The sequence below is a fragment of the Quercus robur genome, chromosome 6 (genome assembly GCF_932294415.1).
Source record: "Quercus robur chromosome 6, dhQueRobu3.1, whole genome shotgun sequence".
NCBI classification, from domain to species: domain Eukaryota; kingdom Viridiplantae; phylum Streptophyta; class Magnoliopsida; order Fagales; family Fagaceae; genus Quercus; species Quercus robur.
The window spans coordinates 53,193,145-53,211,817 of record NC_065539.1 but is presented as its reverse complement, the minus strand read 5'-3'; the positions used below and the strand labels follow the sequence as shown (position 1 = coordinate 53,211,817).

Here is an 18,673-nt window from a genome sequence, read left to right as displayed (position 1 = left end):
GTACTTCTTAAGTACTAAAAGTCTAAAACATTCCTATCAAAAAAAAAAAAAAAAAAAAGTCTACAACATTAATACACAAAATGGTCAAAATATTTTTTTCCCAATAAACAGAAAGAGCCCCCCAACTTCCTGAAATTGGGACACTTGTCCTTTTTTCCAAAGACACAAGCCTAGCTAGATCGAGCCAAACAACCCTAAAAGTAGTTTAAAGACATTTTCCACAATCCATGTCATTGCACCAATAGTCGAACCTATAGGAACAGGCATGATAACATTGCTCCACAAAACCAAACTTGGCAAAGGGGTTAAAAAATGACAAAAATGATTTTATTTATTTATTTTTTTTGAGGAGATTCACGCACCTTTACAATTTTTTATTTTCTTAATTGTTAAGTTGATATCAATTATAATTGACGTATAATAAAAATGATGATCTCGTTTGAACCGTAACTTCAACAAATTAAAAAAAAAAAGTTGTAAAATTTGTTATGTATGTGATATTGTGGAAAGTTTAATCTCACCAAAATGCAAAATCCAAAAAATCCTAACAAGTAAAAGCCTCACAAAACCTAAATAAAAAAAAAAGTTTGAAAGACAAAGTTCAGAATTGTTTAAGTTAGAACACTGTACCTTCACTTGCAAACATTCCATGTCCAACAAAAGAAGAAACAAAATATAAAAAAGAAGAAGAAACAAATAAAAATAAAACTATAGTCATATAGTACTACATACTAGTCTACAACACATACATTCCCTTTATCTTTTTTACTTTCTTTAAGTATGCTTTTGCTTTGATGGTAGACCAAAACGGGAAGATGGAGAAGGGATACAGCTATAGGGTACCCTTCACTTCACTTTGCTGACCGAAAGGGCAGCCTTTGTCTCAGCTGCCCGACTCATTTTTTTTTGTTCTGCAATCAGTAATGTAAAAGCTTAAAACTGCCTGCCCGTTTGCCCTTTCATGCTTTGGACCCTTTGTCTTGTGCTTTGTGGTAAAACCAATAAAATTAACAAACAAAACCAACACAACACAAAAAACAAAGAGAAACTCTTTCTCTTTCTCTCTCTCTTATTATGCACTTTATTCTGTTCAAATTCGATACTTTGCTGTGGTTACTGAGACCGAGGCTCTTTGTTCAAAGAGAGAGAAAGGGAAGCTCAAGGCCAAAGCTTTACACTTTCTCTCTTTCTCTCTCTGCCGCATTGTCTTGTTCTACTTCAGAATCTCATCTCACTTCCACGCATTAAAGCATTGTCTCTCTTTCTCAGTCGTTGGTTTTTTTTCTCATATTTCCTGGGTTGTTGCTTCTTTGTGTCTTAAAGGCTTTCATAGAGTGCATTTAATAGCATCAATAGAGGACAGCAAGAAAACCCATTTTGTTTTCTTTGGTCTCTTTAAGGCTGAACTCATCAAGAGTCTGTTTGGGTACTTTTGGGAGTTACATACAACAGACTTATTTACGTTGTTGAAGTTGAAGTTGAAGTTGAACTGAGCTAGCTTGTTCTTTTGTTGCAAAGCTCATTAATATAGAGAAAAACCCAAGAGAGGAGTGGCTAATGCGGTTCTAACTTCTATTCCTTATGTTCTGACATCTTTGGTTGGTTCTAAGCAAAACCCTGAAATCCAGAAATAGTAGTGAAGAGAATATACTTGGAGAGCTGTATGAAGTGGTAGTGAAACAATGAGAGATGGGAATTCCAAGAAAAGCAAGGTTTTATTTATTTATTTATTTTTTTACTTTCTTCTGCTACAAAAGATATTCTCTTCTTGGGGAAAAAAATTTATATAATGGATTTGTTTCTGAATTCTTTTCTCTCTTTTCTTAATTATTGGAAGTTGTCAAGCTGATTCTTTGTTTGTTGTTTGATGAAGCTCTCATGGTCAAAGAAAATGGTCAGGAAGTGGTTCAATATCAAGAGCAAAACAGAGGATTTTCAGGCGGATGAGGTTAAATATGGAGGTGGATATCTTTGTTCTCTATGGGTTCTTACTTGGTTGGTAATTGTTAGAACTTTGGGAGTTAAATCTTAGCCTCAATATCAGCAAATAATATGTGATTTTGAGGAAGGGAACAGATATGTGTATTTTTTTTAAACTTTATTGTAAAATATTTTCATGGTTCTCACTTCTCATAATGCTATGTACTTGGCCAAATAATTGAGGATTCTGTTTCACATATCATAAGTACTGAATATTCTCATATTCTAAATTCTAAATTTCTTTTTTCCAAAGTTTCATAGTAACCAAATTATGAATTAACTCAATTGATCAAGTTTGTTTTTGCCGCTTCTAAAACGTTCTTGGTTTTTGTATTTTTCTTTATGGAATTTATATCCTTTTTGTTTTAAAAGTATGATTGATGCATTAACAAAGATTTCTTCTTCAGGAGGTGATGTGGAATATAGGACTAGCAGCTTCTCAGAGAGGGAGCTATGCACAACCAAAAAAAGCAAAACAGGTTTACTATGATTAGAACACGATTTTGACACATCTTAGTAAGTAATCTTTTTTTCCTAATTTTTTGTTGTCCTCTCTATAATGCGCAGAAAAATTTAGCCGGAACACAGAGCAGGTCCGGCGAGCAAGAATGAATCTTGATCACCCTCGGATTATAGATGTGCAGAACTATAGGTAACCTTCCCTTCCTTCTTTTTCCTTTCTCTTCTTACAAATGGTATTGACTTGTAATTGTATTGATTATGAAAGCTTCTCTCTTTTTGATTTGGTTTCAGCCTATTCGTAGCTACATGGAATGTGGCTGGAAGACCCCCACCAAGTAATTTGAATCTAGATGACTTGCTTCATGCCTCACCTCCTGCTGACATTTATGTTCTTGGGTATGTTTTGAAAGGCTTATATTTCCACATTTTGTTTTGGAAGGAAACTCTGAAATTGGCACATTACTTATATATGCCATTCTGTTCTTTGTCTGTTTCAGTTTTCAAGAAATTGTTCCGTTGAATGCTGGTAATGTTTTGGGAGCAGAAGACAATGGCCCTGCCAAAAAATGGCTGTCTCTCATTCGAAAGACTCTAAATAATTTTCCTGGGACCAGTGGTGTTAGTGGATGCTATACACCATCTCCCATTCCTGAGCCAATTGTAGAAATAAATGCAGATTTTGAGGGATCAACTAGGCAGAAGAACTCATCTTTCTTTCATCGCCGATCATTCCAGACAACACAGAGCTGGAGAATGGACAATGACCCCTCAATTCCACAACCACGACTTGATCGACGATTCAGTGTTTGTGATAGAGTAATCTTTGGCCACAGGCCTAGTGACTATGATCCTAATAACAGATGGGGTCACAGGCCAAGTGACTATTCTAGGGCAAGCGACTATTCCAGAGCCAGTGACTACGATCCTAATTACAGATGGGGCCACAGGCCAAGTGACTATTCTAGGCCAAGCGACTATTCCAGGCCTAGTGATTATGATCCCAATCACAGATGGGGGCACAGGCCAAGTGACTATTCTAGGCCAAGCGACTATTCCAGGCCTAGTGACTATTCCAGATGGGGTTCATCTGATGATGATAATGGTCTGGGCGATTCACCAAGTACTGTCTTATATTCACCAATGTCCTATGGTGGATATGCAGCAAATGAAGATGGATTTAGAATGCCAACACGTTCGAGGTACTGCTTAGTTGCAAGCAAACAAATGGTTGGCATATTTCTCACAGTTTGGGTGAGAAGTGAATTGAGAGACCATGTTCGGAACATGAAAGTATCCTGTGTTGGTAGAGGATTGATGGGTTATCTCGGAAATAAGGTACCATATTATTCAATAAACTGATCATTACCATATTTATCCCCCTTTTTTTAAAGAATTTTCTTAGATGTATTTAACTAAAAGAATGAGCAATGTTCTGCTTGAATCTGCAGGGTTCAATTTCGGTCAGCATGTCTTTACACCAAACATCTTTTTGCTTCGTCTGTAGCCATTTGACTTCAGGACAAAAGGAGGGTGATGAGCTAAGAAGGAACTCTGATGTTATGGAGATCCTTAGGAAAACAAGGTTTCCACGGGTCCATGGCTCAGGCGATGAGAAGTCCCCAGAAACAATCCTTGAGCATGAGTAAGACCCTTGCACATTTTTCATCAATTAAATAGGACTCTAATAACTTGCAGTGCAACAGAAATTTAGGGGAGATTAGGATAAATGCAGATTCATGGGATCTGAAAACAATAAGAAAAAAAAAAAAAAACTAATTGTTCACATCCCTTGGAATATAAATTAATTGATCATATATTTTATAGGATTTCTAATTTTAGACATACCAATTTTGTTCTTTTTTTTTCATCTACTTAATTCCACGTCTTGAAAGTTAAGGAATGACAGCAATTTGTATAGACCTTGTACACACATATACTTGCATAAACTAATAGTTATCATTGTTCAACAAAACTTGCCTTCAATCTTCTAATTTTTTATTTTTTTTTTCAATCTAGTCGAGTTATATGGCTTGGGGATTTGAATTATCGCATTGCCCTCTCTTACCGCTCTGCTACGGCACTTGTTGAGATGCAAAATTGGAGGGCATTGTTAGAGAATGACCAGGCATGTTTCCTCTCCTGAAATCCTCTCTGTTTCCAATTGCTTACTTTCAGATTTATTACTCATATGAAGAAGACTTTTGATCTAAATTGTTGATGTTTCTCTTCACAGTTACGTAAAGAGCAAAGAAATGGTCGTGTTTTTAAGGGATGGAATGAAGGGAAGATATATTTTCCCCCAACTTACAAGTATTCAACTAATTCAGACAGATATGCAGGGGATGATATGCATCCAAAGGAGAAGCGCAGAACACCTGCCTGGTAAGATCATCTGTCCTATCTTATGGGCAACAATATGTGAAATAATATCTTAAATGCATAATCGAGATAGTGTGGAAATTAATAAAAATGATACATATTTTTTTCTTTGTTAGATGGATTGTAGACTATATTATGGAGCATATGATGTAGGTAGTGAGGGTCTTTGTGTTGTTGCATTCATAAATTTTAGTACCTTTTTGTGCTGATTTAATTATTTTCGTTTAAAGGTGTGATCGAATTTTGTGGCATGGAGAAGGCCTCCATCAAGTGTCCTATGTCCGTGGTGAATCTAGATTTTCAGATCATAGACCGGTTTATGGCATATTTTGGGCAGAGGTTGAGTCAAGCCAGAGCCGATTGAGGAAAAGCATGAGTTGTTCTGATTCCAGGATTGAGGTGGAGGAGCTTCTGCCGTATGCACATGGATATACTGAACTAAACTTTTTCTAAAGGAATGGACAATAGTTGAGATCCACATTGACCTGCACTAGACTAGAGTAAGCTCTCTCTCTCTCTCTCTGCCTGTACACACAATTTTACATGTTAGATTTGACATTTGGCCTTTGGATGCATTACTTACTTCTTAGTTTAGTTGCCTTGACATTATGTAAGCTAACCTGACAAGGAGATTAACTGAAGTATATTCTTACCATTGCAGATCCTTGCTCTTTCCCATAACTGAGTGATTACTGAGGCCAATAAACATTTGAAGAATTTCAATTATTTCTGCATTTCAATTATAATTTGCATCTTCAGTCAATCAGGTGAATACCCCACCTTCAGTTCCCTCCCCCTCTCTCTTTTATTTATATTTTCCCTTTTGAGCATTATATGTGGCTGGGAGTACAGATGTATGCAAGTCTCCTTGATGACATTACTTCCCAGCCTCTTGCTATAAGCATGGAGGATGTACTTAGTACAATACCCCACCAAGGACTGAATCATGCCTCTTTTGGTCCCCATAGTGCATGCATTTTGTGAATCCATGTGCAAACCAAGTTGAATAACATAAAATGCGCTTTGCATAATCTGAAAGTTTTTCACATTTACATTCTCTTTCCCTTATCCTTTGAGAGTTTTCATGAGCAGCATATCTATTGCCTGTTCCTATTCTTATTTAGCCATTTGGTCCCCAGTTGCAGGAGGGAATCACTTTGAAACAAAATTCATCACCCTTGAAGAGTGATGGAGACATTCCGTTGCCCACAAACCGAAAAAGGTTGGTCTGCCTCTCCTTTTTTTATATTTACTTTTCTTGGTTTTGCTGTAGCTCTCAGTTCCTTTGTCTAATTTAACCTTTACTTTCTCTTACCAGGTGTTAATTTTGTAATTTCTGTCCTCAACACACTGTACCTTTGATCATCATAACTTGTTAGCTAACAACACACAAGTTTCAGTATTATGCGTAAATTTTGTTAACTGATCTGATTAACAAGCACCTACTTTTCTGGCATCTCGAAGTTCCGTAAGAGCATTTGCAGTCCTGCATAATAATCAGGTACTATATACATATGTTAATTAGTGCTTACTTCTATACTTAACACTAAATAGCTTGTCCATGTACTTATGATCAAAACTTTTTTTGCTCTGCAGGATGAACTCAGCCTATCAAGAAGTGCCAAGTGGGTAGATGACGATTTTTTTATTCTTTAATTTGTCTAGGGACTATAGAGATAATAGATGATGACTGAATGAAGGTGAAAGATAGTCAAAATAATCATTTGGATACCAAATTTTTTGTTTTAAATACAAAGAGAAGTAAAGAAAGGTTTTTTGGATACTCATTGCCAAACTGATGGAAAACAATTGTAAAGAAAGAAGAAAATGAAGTTGATGATAGAAATCTGATTCCTCTTGTTCCCTCTATTGTAGTTAATGATTCTACTGAAAAAGGTTGTTTTCTTGATAGTCTCCCATCCCCACTGCTGTTGGCTTTTCTTTTTACCGTGAGGTGAATAACAAACTAGAAAAGAACAAGGCAGATTCACAGCTTTGGCAGTATCAGACGCCATGATTTAGAGACTGCTCTTTAAGAAATATTTCTTATTCCACGTTTGTCTTTTGCTGTTATTCTAAATGTTACTATTAATTACTTCAACTATTAATACCATAAACACAACAGTGGAGGCAGCAATAACACTGTCCAAATTCAGATGAAGAGTAACCAAAGTGGCTATAGGACTATTTTTACTAAAATAAAGCTAATTACCCAAAAAGTTTCACAACTGTTTTCATAGTTGCTGAGGTGGCAGGTTGTAATTGGTTTATAATAAAAATGATTTCAGTAATTGTCTCATATCAAAGTGATGTTGTATTAATCACAATTTGCTACCTCAATAAGTTGTGAAATTTGTTGTGCTTAATACATTATTGTTTTGAATATAGCTTAAAACTGTAATATGTTAATAAGCTGTAATTTGTTAATGCATGCGTACTCCCTCTCAAGAATTTCAACAGAGAAGCATAGGAAGCATTTTTGCCTTTTTGTGGATTCCAATGGTTTCTTATACCTATTTCATTTTATTAATGTTTTTCCCACTAATGGGTCAGCTAAAGCCTACACATGACATGATTACATCATTTTAGATAGCGTCAAACTCAATCCTACCTTTTGTATCTCAGCATTGCAGCATTGCATAAGGCCACTCTGCATCACTTCCCTAAAGTAAATAAGCCTTGTGCCTGTGTCTGAGGTCCAAATGCTTGATACATCAGTGCATCACTACTGTTTGCCTTGCTCTTATTACTACAATTTATTTGCGCGTGAAAATTTTTAATTTGCAATGATGTACTATTATTTGTTTGAATCCTGGAGGTGCTATTGCATAACCGGAAACAACATGAAATGAGGCCCATAAGCATTTTGCTTTGATGCTTTTGAGTCTTGAGGTTGTCACCTGGTTCAAACTTCAAAGTAATTATTAGTATAAAATGAAGAAAATAAAAGACGTAGAGAGAAGAGAGCGGAAAGTCCTTTGTGACTATGTTTGTACCATTTTTTTTTTTGTATGTATGTTTGTACCATTTTGAATTGTGTATTTCAAGAATCCAATATAGGATATATATACACACACAATGATTGACCTATAGAAGCCATTGATAACACCCGAATCAAGACATCAATTATTCTTGATATGCCTTGATGCAGGGCTCAAGAAAGGACCATGACTAAGGTGTAAAACATAGAGGAAAGATACACTTTGTCATGTAAAACATGTTCATTTACTAACAATAATCAAAGTTATCCACTATAGTTCTAGTTAGCTCTCTTTTACTCAATTGCAGGTAGTTGACTTGAATGGTATAATTTGAGCTGAGAGCTTCAAAGAGGGGAGTGCTCAACGAAAATTTTTGTCACTCGTGAACTCTGAAACTTGGTAGTTTGAATCAGCTACACAAGCTAGTTGCCTTTGGCTATAACTGAATAAAATTCCATATGCATACCCACCCCCCCTAAAAAAAAAAAAAGGAAAAAAGAAAGCTCTACCTAGTCGGTATCAAGGCCAAAAAAAGATTCTTGTGGGTCTCGTTTCCCTCACTAAACCATGATGAATAGAGTCCTTTAAATTTTTGGAGTTTTCTCTGAAGTTTTTTAACTTTTAAAGATTCAAATGCATGATTTTTTCTTCTTTTTTTATTGAGGATTCTACACGCATGGCATGGGCGTGGATGCTAGTATAGAGTCATAATTATGGAGTGAAAAGGGTTCTTCTGATGTGATCCCATTTCCTTTCTTCTGATGTGATCCCATTTCCTTTCTGCTTTTACAAGCCCTTAACCTTCATAGAGAGGCTCATACCCAACTCAAGTGCCCAGGTTCTAGCTTGGACTTAAAATGCCTGGACCTTTTTTTTATGCAACATAGTGGGTCATGCCAGTTGAGTTATAACTTATAGGACCTATAGTTAATTGGAAGATTCACTTCTGAAATTTGAGTACTTTCTTATTCAAATCTAGGACGGGGAAAAACAGTTACACACACCTGAATTTACTTCAATGTAGTTGAATGTTTAGTGTATTGCTTTTGCCTGATGTATATAAGTTAAAAGTCAACCGAGGCTGTATGTTTTGTACTGACCAAGTTTGAGTGGCACTGGGGTGTGACAATCAGCAGTAATTGCTGATGAAAAGTAGGACAGCAGCTCATGTGAAGGTCTCTGATATGTAATTTTTGCAAAATGAGATGCATTTTCCCATTATGTCTTGGAAAATTTCCACAGTGCAAAAGACAGTGCATGTAGCCTACAGAAGAACTTGCACCTTTAAGTCGCTCCATCTATAGTTTGAAGTACCCGCAGGATAAAAAAGACAATTAGGCAGAACATATGCAAATGTCTTTCTTATAGTCTTATCAAGGTCGTACCCATGTATAATTCCCACTTCTGTGAGGTCTAAGAGAGGTGATTTCCTGATTGGTATGCCGCTTCACCCCAATTTTATCATTTTTTTTTAATATATAATAAATGAAAGAGAGATGAATTTTAAATTTTTATCATCTTTCAGACAAAAAAAAAAAAAAATGGAAAGATGTTTAAAGAACATGCTTGCTGATTGGCATAATGACTGGAAACTGTATTACTAATTGCATTTGTTATCCATTGGAAGGTTTGCTTGAGCAGATTAATAGCTTGCTTTAGGTAATTGGTCCCCAATAGCAGCCTTGCAGGCAAAAACCACTTCAGAGAGTCAGCCCTGAAGCGTGACTGAAATGTTCCCTATTGCACAAACCAGAAAAGGACAAGCCTCTATTTTGCTTTTCTTGGTTTTGCTGTAACCTGTAACTCTTTAACTGTGGCCTCATTTTCTTAGACCTTGGTATATATGATTCATGAAACTTTGTGGTACGATCAATCACTTTCATAGAATCTTTCTTGGTGTATTTCTTAATTGGCTTTTGGAAATATCAGTTTGAGAATGTACTCGGTTAACAAAAACTTCTTTATGGCATCTAAAAGTCTTGTCCAAACATTTGCAGTTATGCATAATGACTAGGAGATAACCGTCTGTGGTGATGCAATTGGTTGTACTAATAATCTCTTAAAGAGTGATTCTAACCATACTACAAATTTTACTTCATAAATTCTATAAATTGATGTGTTATTTTTAAAACAGGAACAAAATGACATTAAGAAATTAGTTTATTTATTATACTGTTTATGTAATACCAATCACATTCATTTTTATGTTAGTTTGCAAATTTTTTATTGTAAAATTGGTAGTAACTTCAGCATTTTCCAAAAGCTAAATTCACCAATCAAGCAGTTCCAAGTAAGCAGGGAAGTTTTCACTAGGTCAATGAATTTTTTTTTTCCTCTTTTGGGTGCGTGGGAAAGAACCAGAAAAACCAAATGTGAAGGAATGATGGAAGAGCAGACGTGGTAAACATAAGTACTTTCTGTTATAATTCAAAAAAGAAAAGAAAAAGGAAGAGGTAGAGATTTGACGGGTGTTCATTACTGGAAGTAATCAATGTCATAAATTTGGACTTCATGATAGAAGTTTGAAGCTTTTTTATGTTTCTGCTTATGATTTAACTGAAAAGGGTGGTTCTTTACCCTACTTTTTCTTTGAGGAAAGCAACAAACTTGAAAAGCAACTCTTTAAAGATCTGACAGCTATATTGGGAAGTCATAATTTAGAGCCTTTTCCTTTTGCACAGATTAGTTTTCCACTTCTATCTCTAATATCTTGCAGATTAACTATATTCCCATAATTGAATCTGGGAACTAGGTAACTTGTGGACATTAGAAGTCATTATGGTCCTTTCCTACTCCTTTATTGCTCAAAGCTTAATAGGGTCTAAATGGAACATCACTTTGTTTACTATTGGAGAGATTTTATGCGGTGGCAGAAGCTTTTGGTTAGTGGGAAGGATAGGCAAAATGGGCTACAAATACAGTAAACAAGGTAAAAGCACATCACTTTGTCTTTGCTGTGCCGACCATAGCAAAGGATTGGTTACGTTCCTTTGCCTCCCAAGTTGCTATCATTTTCTCTTGAAAATATGCTACTAAACTACTTCTACAAATTAATCTCAATCAAAGATAGAGTTCTTGCTATTTCTTTTACAGCTTATACAAGGTCTACATAATATTGAATCATTTTCCCTCTTCCTAAACGAGAAAGTGAAAAACATACTAAGTCAGCTATATAATCCAATTTATATTCTTTTGTCATATACTGGTCCTGATAACCTTCCACGTAGTATTTACTCATTAGTTTGTTGGCTCATTTGGCATCCCGGTTACAAGTTACTTTATCCTTCCTCAACATGTCCAAATGATCATTGTGCATGCACAAAGTTCATTGAAATTTAACCTGCAAATATAAATGTGCAGCCAAATCCCTCTCCTTGCGCCCCAAAAAAAAAAGTCTATATAAATGTCCGCCCACTACCTTGTTTTTTAGATGAATGACCAAAAAGCAATTTCCGTTGTTGTAATTTATAGCAATTTATGCATACGTACACTTTGCTAAAGAATAAAAGTGAAACATAATAATTAAATGCCCTTTGATAATGTCAGATTTAATGCTGGTTGGAAGCTTTTTTCCAAAAGCCACAAAATACATTTGGAAGTGTATTCATCAAGGCTTGCAATTATATATGTTCTCAATGTTTTAACTTGTTTAAGATGAATCAAAAACTTATAAATAAAGTCATTATGAAAATTTACTTATATTTAGGATCTCATAAGCCAATGGGGAGTGTTTCTGTAATCTTTTTCGCATGATTACTGATTAGATACAAATAGCTGCATTCTTAGCGGGAACATAAGATAAACTAAACAGAGGTACAAGTAGATACAGAAACCAATAATCGACTTTCCTGAAAAATTTCCACAAGCTCTTGTTATATATAAAAATTTACAAATAGTAATTCAATTCTATTTAGTTACATATATTGACAACAAAAATCAAACAATCACCATAAAATTTGGCTAGCATGACAGTTCATGCCTCATCTGCCATAAATCTTCCAGAAGATCTACATAAAAAGCAAAACAGTGACACTGACATGAAGAGTATCATCTATAACTAGAAACGAAGTAGGGTATCCAAAAAAATAATACAACCATCTTAAGAAATTAAGGCTGCAATATTAGTCGATATATGTCTCTTTTCTTTTTCTTTTTCTTTTTTCCTTAGAAATTGTAATGCAAATCAGAAGTAAACAATGAAACAGAACCAAGTTGAATCCTCCTTAAATTCAACTCAACATGAAAATATGGAAAAAAAAAAAAAATAGTGTACACTATCTCTATCCTGCACAAGATTGCAAGCCGATGCAAAAATTACACCACTCTGCACCTCTACTACTAACAAGTGAACTATCAGTAGACTAATTATACTTAGCTGTAGGAGTTGGAATGCCATTTTTACCACCCAAACCCTGACTACGCATATCTTTTCTTCCTGTAATCAACTTTGTTGGTTCTGAAGATTCTAGTTTTGGAAAACCATCCCATGACATCTGATTGTCACAGCAAGCAAGAGAGGAAAATGCTCTTAGTTAACTGCACCATAATGTTTCATGCATCAAATTAGCAATTTAATATATGAAGTAAATACACATCCCAATTAATATGAACATGATCCTCTTCATTTAACAGATATATCAGTAATAAAGAAATACACAGGGCTATGCAACCAAAGATGCATACATATTTTTTTAATTCATCAATCATATAATATAACACAAACCAAAGATACGATGGTCTGTTGGCTTTATAAAGCTTTGACTTAAAATTCAACAAAGTACTCACAAGAAAGAGAGGAATAAAAATTTTATTAGAGTACTTCAAACTCACAAGCAAAAAGACCTTGACAGTTCACTACAACTTTTTTTCTCTCACACTTTCACATCATACATCTATCCCCTTTTATAGGGTGATGTTACAAGAGCTATTATTATTGTCATAACTCTTTGTTTCATAATAAAAAATTTTAGAATATAGAAAACTCAAAGACACAAACATTATGGAATGACAATAAACACAAATAGTTATGGAAAAACAAAAGACACAAACTGTTATGAAATATCAAGAGGCACCTTTTGGTTTACCACTTCCAACATGGTCCTTAATTTTTGTCTGAATAATATAAATTAGTTCCATAAATTTGTCACTTTTGAATACCTAACTGATTATACATTAAGTACATAAAATTCAATAGTAGGAAGTTCTAAGTATTTAGTTCAATTCAGCTTAGCTAAATCAAAGCAAGGAACTAGTTGCTGCTTAATTGTCATAAAAATTAAACATATTGCATTGAAGTAGCAGATTATGATTACTTCCACAAACAACAAATGATAAAGTCAATTAATATAGTTGGTTCGAGTGTCTTAGCATTATATATATTGACACACACGTGTTATTAGTTATCTCTTATAAAAAAAAATTAACTTAAATATATTTTTGGTCCTTAGATTAGTCATTAATGATTTTAGTATGATATATGATCATTTTAAGTTTAATTAAGAATTTCAGTCAACTAAATTGCTTATGAGCTAAACTTAGAAACAATCAATTCAAAGGGATCAAATATAGTTCAAGGGCAACCTGTCCTACTAAAAAAGATAACTGAGACACTGCAAAAACTAATAAAATCACATATTTAAACAGATTATAATATAATTTAAGACAAAACCATTAAGCGCCCTGTTTGATTGTAAAAGCAATTGTTTAATTACAAGAAAATAAACTAGAGGAAAACTGAGCCAAAGAAAGCAAGACTTACCCATACATGTACACATCTTTATCATCCTAGAGCTTCGTTTTGCATTGAAAACAAGCCTTGAGAAACTCCCCAAACCCTTCGTCGGGGTTCTTCTTGGACCCCTTGTCGTTCGGTTCCCAAACTGACCCCAGAGTCAATATACTCTTGTGAGGACGCTTTTGCTTCTTCTGGAGGGGTGGTAGATCCAATTTTGGCGCTGCTAGGAGCATCTTCACCCAAAAAGTCTCTGACTCATCGAGCCTGATCATGCCCTGGCTTGTCGTCCGATGAAGAAGAGAGAGCTTGGAAGGCATCAGTGAACAACTAGGGTCTCAAGGATTTTTGGTTGGTATGCGTTTTTTGTAAGAAAGTAAAACTAGGGTTAGGGTTTTCAGGAAAATAGACGTTCAAGAAGAAAAAATAAAACTAGGGTTAGAGTTCTTTTGAGAAAACAAACGTCAAGAAGTGAAAAAAAGAAGATGGCCTTCATGGGTTTAGAGGCAAGAAAGTGAACATACACACTACTCACAGTCAGAGCTTGAAAAAAAAAAACAAAAATGGGGTTTGAGAGGTGAGGAAAGAGGTGCTGATCCTGCTGAAAATGTAAATGAGAGAGAGGAAGAGTTTGAGTAGGAGAGGATATATATATTTGCTAAGAGATCAAAAACTCAACATAAATTCTTTGGGAGTGAGATTTTTGGCAAAGAGATTCTATAGTTTGGCAGTACATGAAGCAAAGTTTTAAGGCAATAAAAGTCCTCTTCTGGTAGAATTCTATTCCATTGAGGAACTTGTTTTTCAGTGCCGTGATTGATTGCTCTATTATGGTATCCTCTTTTGTATTCATAACTTGGGTGATTGTCACAGGTTCATATCTTGTTCTACGTAAGGCTTAGTTATCAAGCAACTAAAAAATGGCTGTTCCTCGAGTTTCCTTGATTGAATAAAAATTAAAAAAAGTCACCATTTAAAAAAGGACTAGTTTCCTTTTCTTTATGTGTACCAAAGCTGTGGCACCCTCACTAAAACTATTAGTAGATGTTCCAACTTCCAAGTAATTGCTTATGGAATTGTACAGCCATTTTTTGCAGAACCTTTGGATGATCAGTTATCATTGCCCATGACTGTCAATCAGTCATTTGATGGTGCTTCGTGACTTCCTAACAATGACCATTCTGTGAAAAAAATAAGCATTCTTGTAACTTAAAGCCAGCCATATTACCATAGTTTTTGTTTTAACACTCCATTTATTTTGAAGTAATATATTTTCATCCGTAAAATTTTACAGTTATATGTAAAATATTTTCACATATTTGGCGTGGCAATAGGTAAGATTTTAGGATACAGCAACTAATTGAAATTCTACAAGACAAAGCCCATAAGGTTAATACCTTCTTGACATATTCTCTATTTAAATTCACCAAACACAGAATAACAACTGACATAGAATCAATTGATAGCAAAAATGTTTCATAATTTTACCTCCACCAAAATTCAACCACAATCCCAATGCAAAAAAATTAACATTTATTGACAAAATGCAAAAAATTGAATAGGAATAGGGAATTGAAACTTAATAAATACATCATCAATCCATATAAGATGCAATATCATCTTCTCTAAATCACACCTAAGGACAAATTAAAGGCAAAAATAAAATAAAAATTCCCATGCTATGAAAATAATTAGGAGTTGAGGCATATTAATTCTGAAACACATTTTCACCGGTGAATGAAACTAGACTTTCCACGTAACTTATAGCACATGTTGTTATCCACGAGTTTGGAAACTCTCTAAATTGAAGATTTTTAATTTCTTTAGAGCCAAGCCTAGACAATAAGAAGAAAAGCCAAGAACCTCACGATATAGCCATACCACAAGGGTCTTAAGGCCCTTTCTCATCCTAGTCACTCAGCTTCTAGAGCGTCTAATGTACAAAAATGAAAACTAGAGAGGGGTGAAAAAGAAAAAATTAAATTCAATATTTGATGTATTTATAAATGTCATCCATTCAATTCTAGTTTACCGTTTTTTGACTACTTTTATGAATCCAATACTATGTAATCCCGCCATCATGGTTCATAGAAGATTAAAACTAGCATAGCTCAAGATTGTTAGCAATTCCATAGGATATAGTTTATATGCTAACTCATTACGCCCTAAACATTTTTTTCTTCATCTCTATCCATTTGTATAAGACCTTTAAAAATATAATTATATATATATATATATATATATATATTTATATATATATTTATGAAGACCCCTTAAAGGGCCGATATTAACTTACAACTAAAGTCTAAATATTTTGGGCTGAAGGAGGTGGAACTAGCCGTGTGGTGTTTCTTGGTCTTGGTTGGGAAATGGTCTTCGACGTTCAAGAAGAACTCGTTCATTTCTTCCTCCCTGGCCCTGTCTTGTATTGGTTGCGGCTCAACCTCAGTCAAATTCTGTAGTAATTGCGACTCAACATCGATCAGGGCCAGATTCAATACACTACAACAAAAAATGTTTATTACAACGAAAAAAATTGTTGTAATAACATCAAAGTGATCATTGCAATAGTTTATGCAAAGTGTTGCAATAAAATTTGATATAATAGGTTTATGTTAAAAAAATCTTGTTGCAAAAAACTTTAAATATTTTAATGACAATTTTGATGTAATACTATATTTGCTATTACAATAAAAAATTTACTACTTCGAATATCTTATAACAATAGACTATAATTTCACGAATTTTATTGCAATAGATTGCAAAAAAATTGACAAAAAATTTTTTGGTCAAGTTATTGCAATGATATAGTCATTGTAATAGATAATTATTTCATATTTTTTCATTATAATAGATTGTAAAATAATTGGTATTACATTATTGTAATAATATATTCATTACAACCTCATGTTTGTTATTGCAATAGATTGTAAAATAATTGATATTTAGTTATTGCAATGATATATTTGTTGTTATAAGACAACCTAATATACTAATTTTTGTTGTATTAACACTTGATATAATAGACTTATTTTGATGTAGTGATAATGGCTGCGTCTTGTGGACTTGTTCATGTTGTGTTTGATGGTGGGTTTGGACTTGACACTCTGGTAGTTGCTGGTGGGTTTGGACTTGACACTCTGGTAGTTGCTGGTGGATCTGGAGTGTTAGGGCGGGTATAGGATTGAGAAGTTGCTCATTACTTTGTTTTAATTGCTGCTCGATTTGGGTTTGAACTTCAGGTAACTATTCTTGAGTTTGACCTTGTGCTGCTTGTATGGTGGGCATATGAAGGAGATTTTCAAAACACATATATAACTGCTGTTCGATCTGGGTTTCGGCAACATGTTGCTGTTGCTGATGCGTTTGTATTTTGTTGTTGATGTGCTTCCCCCACCAAACCATCCGGAAGTAGAAATCCTTGAGCATGTAGTTGAATTATAAGTTGGTACTTTGCTGGAATTTTGGAAATTCCCTCAAATAGGGACGAGGCTAGGATTCAATCTTAGAGGGGCCAAAGTTCATTGTTCAAGAATTTTAAAAACTAGTCGCTAACCCGTGCGATGCACAAGAAAGCTATTGGATATGAGATTTTAAAAACTTTTCATTAAACTTCCCACCACAAAGATATAAATTTACCAGAACACAAACTTTTAGTATGAAAACAAAGATAATGATATTTAATGGATAGGGTAATAACACAGGCTTTTAGAAGAAAACAATTTGATTTAAAAAGTCATAAATTTTAGCACAAGCAAGAGCAACTACAATTGTTAAGGAAGGATTAAAGGTCCTATAAGAAATATTTTTTCCAATATTTGGGACCAATGGTAGAGTTCAAAGAAGGCAACTTGTTACACAAAATTCTTCTCATTATAATCAAAATTCTAAAGTGAATATTCAATCCAAAAATGTGTAACCAATGTTATATATTGAAGTGTTGTATAGGGTAGAGAATAGAAAAAACATATTCTTATGACCACGCCCATATAGCTTCTAAGTTCTAACTATTATGCTAAGTAACCAAACAATATTAGTAATCGAAAAAGTATCATAATCTAGCATACTGATTTAAAAGTTACAATTTCAAACACAACCTCATTATGAAAATTCCACCAACGTTCAAATATCACTTAGTTTAAGTAAAACTATAAAAGTAATAAAACTAATATTTGGAATAGAGGGTTAAAGCGTATCTTTTGAATCTGGAACACTTTAAAACAATAATAGAAAATTTCAAAACCAAATATAAATATATTAACATATAATACGGAACACTATTATAGATTTTATATCATACAAGGTTCTTAGCTATCTCTGCTAATTCCAATTGAATTAGATTTCTATTCTATTTGGTAACTTCTATCTCTACTAATTTTAATTGAATTTAGGTTTCTATTCTATGTGGTAACTTATGTCTCCTAATTCTAATTGAATTAGGTTTCCATTTGACCTGTAGCTTATTCTCCTAATTCTAATTGAACTTCTCTCCTAATTGAATTAGGTTTCCATATAATTAGCATGCTTATAAAATAGTTTTGCATTTTTCTAATCTTATCCTTTCTACTTAAGAATAAAAAAAATGACTTTATGAAATAAAGTCACCAGCTTTTTAATTCATCAATAGAAATTTTTTTGAAAGGTTTGGATTGAAAGTTGCTTTTGTAACTTTGAATCTAAACCCTTGAATAAAAAAAATTGGAAAAAAAAGTCAAAATGTCAAAATTGTTGTGAGAGAATTTCACTCTACAATAACCTAGTGATATATTGCACGGAATCTCCATTCATGAACGGGTGATGTTTAAGGATGTAAAAACCAATTAACTAAATTGTTTGATGAATATATACATTACAATCTATAATATAAGCCAAGAAATAGCAAACGAAAAGGAAACATAGAATATGAAGGCATCTTTAAAGATTTTGCATAAGTACCAAGAAATATATTCACACGGACTATTAAAGGAAAAACAAACACAAACACAGACCATACAAAAACTACTATTAAAGAAAGAATAGAAAAACTAAAGAGAGAAAGCTATGAAGAGAAATTTTCGTACCTTGAGAAAGAAGTGTTTGTAACAAAAGAATAGTTTGCGGCAACACACGTAGGTTTATACATATATAGGAGAGTAAGTCG

The 18,673-nt window shown here is 33.9% G+C and overlaps 1 protein-coding gene across 2 annotated transcripts; it reads left to right on the top strand.

Moving 5' to 3' along the window:
• Nucleotides 1–1,039: 1,039 nt before the first annotated feature.
• On the top strand, nucleotides 1,040–6,690 carry LOC126689482 (type IV inositol polyphosphate 5-phosphatase 7-like). 2 transcript variants are annotated; one of them, XM_050384690.1, is made up of 14 exons: nucleotides 1,040–1,712; nucleotides 1,874–1,995; nucleotides 2,388–2,459; nucleotides 2,548–2,632; nucleotides 2,734–2,838; nucleotides 2,940–3,777; nucleotides 3,891–4,084; nucleotides 4,459–4,567; nucleotides 4,676–4,824; nucleotides 5,052–5,321; nucleotides 5,483–5,588; nucleotides 5,961–6,043; nucleotides 6,140–6,322; nucleotides 6,418–6,690. In XM_050384690.1, exons 1-10 carry the CDS (start codon nucleotides 1,690–1,692, stop codon nucleotides 5,272–5,274), a joined length of 1,920 nt encoding a protein of 639 aa, XP_050240647.1. In that variant the 5' UTR covers nucleotides 1,040–1,689; the 3' UTR covers nucleotides 5,275–5,321; nucleotides 5,483–5,588; nucleotides 5,961–6,043; nucleotides 6,140–6,322; nucleotides 6,418–6,690. The 2 variants fall into 2 exon arrangements, with proteins under 2 accessions (XP_050240647.1, XP_050240648.1); XM_050384691.1 differs by having other exon boundaries at nucleotides 1,041–1,712; nucleotides 1,874–1,961.
• Nucleotides 6,691–18,673: the final 11,983 nt, after the last annotated feature.